This window comes from Zea mays, chromosome 1 (genome assembly GCF_902167145.1).
Source record: "Zea mays cultivar B73 chromosome 1, Zm-B73-REFERENCE-NAM-5.0, whole genome shotgun sequence".
NCBI lineage: Eukaryota > Viridiplantae > Streptophyta > Magnoliopsida > Poales > Poaceae > Zea > Zea mays.
The window spans coordinates 113,570,851-113,577,147 of NC_050096.1; the positions used below are offsets into that span (position 1 = coordinate 113,570,851).

The window sequence follows — 6,297 nt, forward strand, 5'->3', positions numbered from 1 at the left end:
CAATCGCTTATATCAGCAAGGCCTTAGGTGTGAAGAACAGGCACTTGTCCATCTATGACAAGGAATTTTTGGCTTTGATTCTAGCTGTAGAGAAGTGGAGACCCTACCTTCAGAGAAGCCCATTTGTTATCAAAACAGATCACAAGTCACTCACATTTCTGGGTGAGCAGCAATTACAATCAGAACTGCAAAGGAAGGCTATGTCCAGGTTAATGGGCCTGCAGTTTCAGATTGTTTATAAAAAGGGAACAGAAAACTTAGTGGCCGATGCCCTTTCCAGAGTGGGGTCTATGATGGAGCTTGCTGTTATTTCTGAAGTCCAACCAGTGTGGATCCAGGAAATCTTGAATTCCTATGTAACAGATGCTGAGGCTCAGGATATGATTACTCAATTGTTGGTGCACAGCCCCAATGAGCAGGGATTCAGCATACATCAAGGCATTATTCGAAAAGATGACAAGATCTGGATAGGATCCAATTCTGCTCTTCGAACAAAGTTAATTGCAGCCCTCCATGACAGTGCTATGGGGGGGCACTCTGGCATCCATGCTACTTATCAAAGGGTTAAGAAGCTTTTCTGGTGGAGGGGCTTGAAAGTAGATGTCACTCAGTTTGTGCAACAATGTTTAGTCTGTCAACAGGCCAAGTCTGAAAGAAATCACCCAGCAGGGTTACTCCAGCCTCTTCCTATACCACATGGCATTTGGGCAGATGTTACTATGGATTTTATTGAAGGGCTGCCAAAGTCCGGGGGTTTTGACACCATTATGGTAGTAGTGGACAGATTCACTAAGTATGGGCATTTTCTTCCACTTAAACACCCATTCTCAGCTCAGGGGGTGGCACAATTGTTTTTGGACCAAGTGATTAAATTACATGGACCGCCTAAGTCTATTGTTTCCGACAGGGACAAGATCTTCATTAGTTCCTTCTGGAAACACTTATTTCAGCTCATGGATGTGAAGTTGCTGCTGTCAACTGCTTACCATCCGCAAACCGACGGCCAAAGCGAGAGAGTGAACCAATGTCTTGAGACCTATCTCAGATGTGCAGTCAATGCCCAGCCTTCTCACTGGAAATCCTGGTTGGCTTTGGCCGAATTTTGGTATAATACTAGTTATCACACTAGCCTGGGCTGTACTCCTTTCAAAGCATTATATGGCTATGATGCACCCATGCTGGCTTTACCCCCATCTGATGTTCCTGAGGCCGAACAGGTGGCAGACTGGTTGTCTGAAAGGATGGTTTTTTCTACTCTTCTCAGAGACCATTTGGCCAGAGCACAAAATAGGATGAAACAAATGGCTGATCGGGGCAGAATTTCAAGGGAGTTCCAGGTGGGAGAAATGGTTCTTTTGAAGCTACAGCCGTATGCTCAGAAAACGGTAGTAAATCGCCCCTGCCCGAAGTTGGCATTTAAATTTTTTGGTCCTTTCAAGGTGCTTGCTAAAATTGGGTCAGCTGCCTACAAATTGGAGTTACCTGATAGTGCTCAAGTCCATCCAGTATTTCATGTCTCTCAATTGAAGCCCTATCATCCATCTTACACCCCAGTCTTCACTACTTTGCCTCCCTTGGTGGATCTGACAAAGACTGACATTGTGCCTGAGGAGATCATTGATCGTCGTCTGGTACGCAAAGGTAATCAAGCGGTCCCTCAAGTTCTAATCCGGTGGTCTGGTGTTCCAGTGGAAGCAGCGACCTGGGAGGATTATTACGTGGTGAAGCATCGCTTTCCTGAAGCACTCGCTTGGGGTCAAGCGGATATTGGAGCCCGGGGAACTGTCATACCTGGTAAGGATGGGAAGGCGTCTACCAGTGATGTTGGCGGGAAGGTGTGAGAGTAGTGTTGATTCAATGGAGTGTCTGGATCGTGGGCCGTGGGCCGGTTGAAGTTGTATCGAGTCTGATGGGTTGTAAGGCGTACTGGAGTCTGTAATGGGCTGGCCACATATATGCTGAACCAATGCCAGATGGCAGGAATATCGAATAACAGAAAGCAAAACCACTTCGTAACAAACTTATCTCGAGTTGCGTTGCGATTGCCGTGCCTCCGACGATCTCACGTCCCGGCGGTGGCTCGCCGGCGGCCACGGGGCGTCACAAGGGCCTGATGGTTTCAATACAGACTTTGTGAAAAAATGCTGGCCAACAACCGCTCAAGATTTCTACGACTTATGCAACAGATTCTATAATGAAGAAATTTGCATGAGAAGTATAAATGGATCCTACATAACTCTAATCCCCAAAAAAGACGCACCTGTTACAGTGATGACTATCGACAAATTTCTCTACTAAACACCAGTGTAAAGCTGATTATGAAGCTCCTTGCTAAGAGGTTACAGAATGTTATCACCAAACTCATTCATAGAAATCAGTATGGTTTTATAAAGGAGACATCCATCCAAGACTGTTTGGCCTAGTCTTTCGAATACCTCTTCCTATGCAAGCAAATAAGGAAAGAGTTGGTGATCCTAAAGTTGGACATCAAGAAAGCTTTTGATAAACTGGAACACAAGGTGATTATAGACATACTGTGGCACAAAGGATTTGGGCCTAAATGGATAAACTGGACCAACATGATAATGAATTCTGGCACGTCGAAGATTCTATTGAATGGTGTCACTGGCAAACAATTTCACTGTAAAAGAGGAAGAGGAGTCAGACAAGGTGACCCTCTATCGCCCTTCCTCTTTGTTGTTGCAGCAGATCTACTTCAAACCATAATCAACAAGGTGAAGGACCAGGTCTCATCAGGTTGCCAATACAACAGAGATGTGGACAATACTTCCCGATCATTCAATATGCGGACGACACGATAATGATAACGGAAGCATGCCCTAGGCAATTATTTTTCCCAAAGGCAATGCTAAATTCCTTTGCAGAATCCACATGACTCAAGGTCAACTATTAGATGTCAAGTATGTACCTAATAAATGTTATAGAACAACAGATGCTACTGCTGGCAAATACATTTCAATGTCAGATTGGAACTCTACCTTTCACAAATCTGGGTCTCCCCATGGGCCTATGCAAGCCAAAACTTGATGCGTTCTTGCCCTTGATTCAGAAAATTGGAATAAGACTCCCATCAACTTCCAACTTCCTATCTCAAGCTGGCCTACTTCAAATGGTAAATGCAGTATTTTCGTCACTGCCCACATACTATATGTGCACCCTTAAGCTCCCTCAAGCAGTGATCAAGCAAATTGATAGATACAGAAGACACTTCTTGTGGAGAGGATCAGACATCAACGTGAAAAGGCCACCTCAGGCCGCATGGGACCTAGCATGTGAACCAAAAAACCTAGGTAGGCTAGGGATCATACACTTGGGCACTCAAAACAAAGCTCTACTAATGAAAAACCTACACAAAATTCTAAATAGACAAGACATTCCGTGGGTGAACATTGTTTGGTACAATCACTATAAGGACAGTGCTACACCATTGGACAAAAATGTGGGATCCTTTTGGTGGAGAGATGTCCTAAAGAACATGACCACTTACAAAGAGCTTGCCCAAGTAAATATGGGGGATGGCCGTACCATACAACTATAGAACGATAGGTGGGCCAACAAGATACAAGCAAAAGAATTCCCTGAGTTACTGTCGTGGTAAAACAGGCTATGATGTTGTCTCACCCACAAGAGATGTTCCACACCTCCATGTACAGTGAGGCTTATCAGCAATATCAAATATTCACCAGTGTGATACAAGGACAACACACCCACGGCCAATTGGACAGGTGGACATACGATGGATGGGCACTCAAATACTCTTCTCAACGATCATACAAACACATGGCCAGGAATGTATGGACCCACCCGATATACAACTGGATATAGAAATCAAAATGCCAGCCAAAACAAAAGGTATTCTTTTAGCTACTAATCAAAGACAGGCTCAACACCGGATCCTTACTCCGGAGAAGGGGCATGAACTTAGACTCATACATGTGAAAATTGCATACTACAAAGAGAGGAAACAGTCTCACATCTATTTCTAAAATGTAACTCAGCTCGAAGATGCTGGCAATTGATTGGTGTCATGCCACTGCGCATCTCCAACCTGCCCCTAGCAATCTAGATGATCAGAATGCACCTGCCCAGCCCTGGAAAATGGAAGCCATTACAACCATGTCATGGTGCATATGGAAATGCCAGCTGGATATTTGAAAATATACCCCCATAGTGGAAGCCTGCAAAGATATGTTTAGAAAAGAGATGTCTTTAATCTGCTATAGGGTTAAACCCGGGCTAGCGGAAGGTATAAGAAACTGGATACAACACTTGTAAAGCACACATATACAAACAGCTTGTACAGATCCACATTTTGAGCAATAAAAAATATTGTAGGGGCAATCCCTACAATAACGCATTTTTAAAAAAATAACCCAACATTGTTTTCCCTTTGTGATAACGCCTTGCTCTCTTGAGAAAATCACCCATTTTCAGACATTATATGGTACATAGAACATTTATACATCTACAATATAGTACATTCTATTTTCAGCTTTTGGTGGACTAGACTAAGGTTCTGGTTGGAAGCCCTAGAGGTAATATAGAACGGCTAACTATTAGCTAGTTAATTATTAGCCTAGGGCTATTTGGAAACTCTAGCTAATAGGTTGGTTGAATCTACTAGTTTTTTTAGTGTCCCTGAGTCTTTTTTGCTGCCATTGTAAAAAAAAAGAAATGGATTTCACACTCCAAATATATGACAAGTAACATGAATTCAGAAAAAAATAGACAGAGTGGCGACATATGTGACAAGTAGTGATGTTCGAGCGACTGCGGCCTTGTGCATATGAGGTCGAGCGAGCGTCGAGTGAAGATTGTGGGCTGCCTTGGAAGGATAAGGGGTCTTGCCAAGTTTTAGCTGACCCAACCAAGCTATTGAACAAATTGTTAGTTGCGGGTACAACTAAGCTGAGTGTTAGACTGTGTGTGTAAGTGTGTGGGGGCCGGCACCACTGTTGGGCTACCGGCCCATTAGGGTTAGGGTTGTGAGTCTATATATTGTACCCCATCTATTATCAATACATCAAGCAGTTCACTATTCTACATGGTATCAAAGGATCAGGGTTAGGGTTTCTTCTTCCTCCCACCCCACAGCCGCCACCTCCTCCTAGCCACCACCGGCTTCCGCGCCGCCGCCCCGGGAGGCTCATCCAAACCTCCCGAGGCGGTCCTTCTCCCCAGTAGTAGCCGCCGCCCCCTCCCCTCTCTCTCTCCAGCTGCCACCTTTCCCTTCCTCTTCCATCCCCAAATCGAGGCCAGCCAGGGGCACCACCGCCAACTCCTGCTATCCCCCACGTTGCTCGCCACCGCGGCCGCCTGCTGCACGGCGGGAGCGGATCGTGTCGGACACCGTCGCCGCCAAGCAGCACGCCAGCCCGTCCACGGCGACGGGCACGCTACGGCTCTTCTTCCACGACTGCTTCGTCAACGGCTGCGATGCCTTGGTGCTGGTCTCGCCGCTCTCCTCCTCCGGCGCCGCGCCGGAGCGCGCCGTGCAGATCAACCTCTCCCTACCCAGGGATGCCTTCGACGCCGTGGGCCGCGCCAAGGCGGCGCTGGAGGCCGCGTGCCCGGGCGTCGTGTCCTGCGCCGACGCGCTGGCGCTGGCGACGAGCGACCTCGTGGCAACCCTGGGCGGGCCCCGGTTCCTTGTCGCGCTGGGCCGCCGCGACTCCCGTCGCCTCCGACGCACGCCCAGCCCTTCCCGGCCGTCCTCCCCCATCTCCCCTGCTCGGCCGCTGCCGCCCATCCTCTACTCGGCGGCGCCGCCGCCCCTTCCCTGGCCGACCGCGCCTCTAGGACTCCGCACTGCCTCACGCCCTGGCCGGGGCTGCGACTGCCCGCGCGGTCGAGGGCTAGACCACGCCGCTACCGACCCGCGCCAGGCCTGCGCCGCCCTCCCCTGGCGGCCACTCCCCGCCACTGCCGGCCGTGCCCGACGGCATCTCCTCGGCGTACGCGCCCCCATCGCAACACCCTTTCCGGTGTCCGCGCCCCCACACGCAGATCTTCTTCTCGCGCGTGTTGCGCAGCCACTGCAATGCTGCCATCACCGGGCCTAGTGCAACCTCGACCCTTCGAGCTTCTCCCGTCACCGGTGCCGTCAACACCCCTTGGCAGGTCCGGCGCAGGCCCCTGCCCGGCTGGACCCACCCCACCGCCCTCCCTCCTTCGTCGCTTTCATTGGTTCCGTCGCTGTCGCGGCCTCCCGGCTTGATCCACCATCCCTTTGGCTAGATCGTTGTCTTCATGGTTGGATCCGTCGCTATCGTGGCT

General features: G+C 49.0%; 1 protein-coding gene across 1 annotated transcript; it reads right to left on the minus strand.

The window, feature by feature from the left end:
* Nucleotides 1-5,305: 5,305 nt before the first annotated feature.
* On the minus strand, nt 5,306-5,770 carry LOC109941369 (uncharacterized). The gene has a single exon (XM_020542145.1). It carries the CDS (start codon nt 5,768-5,770, stop codon nt 5,306-5,308), a length of 465 nt encoding a protein of 154 aa, XP_020397734.1.
* Between the last annotated feature and the right edge of the window lie 527 nt (nt 5,771-6,297).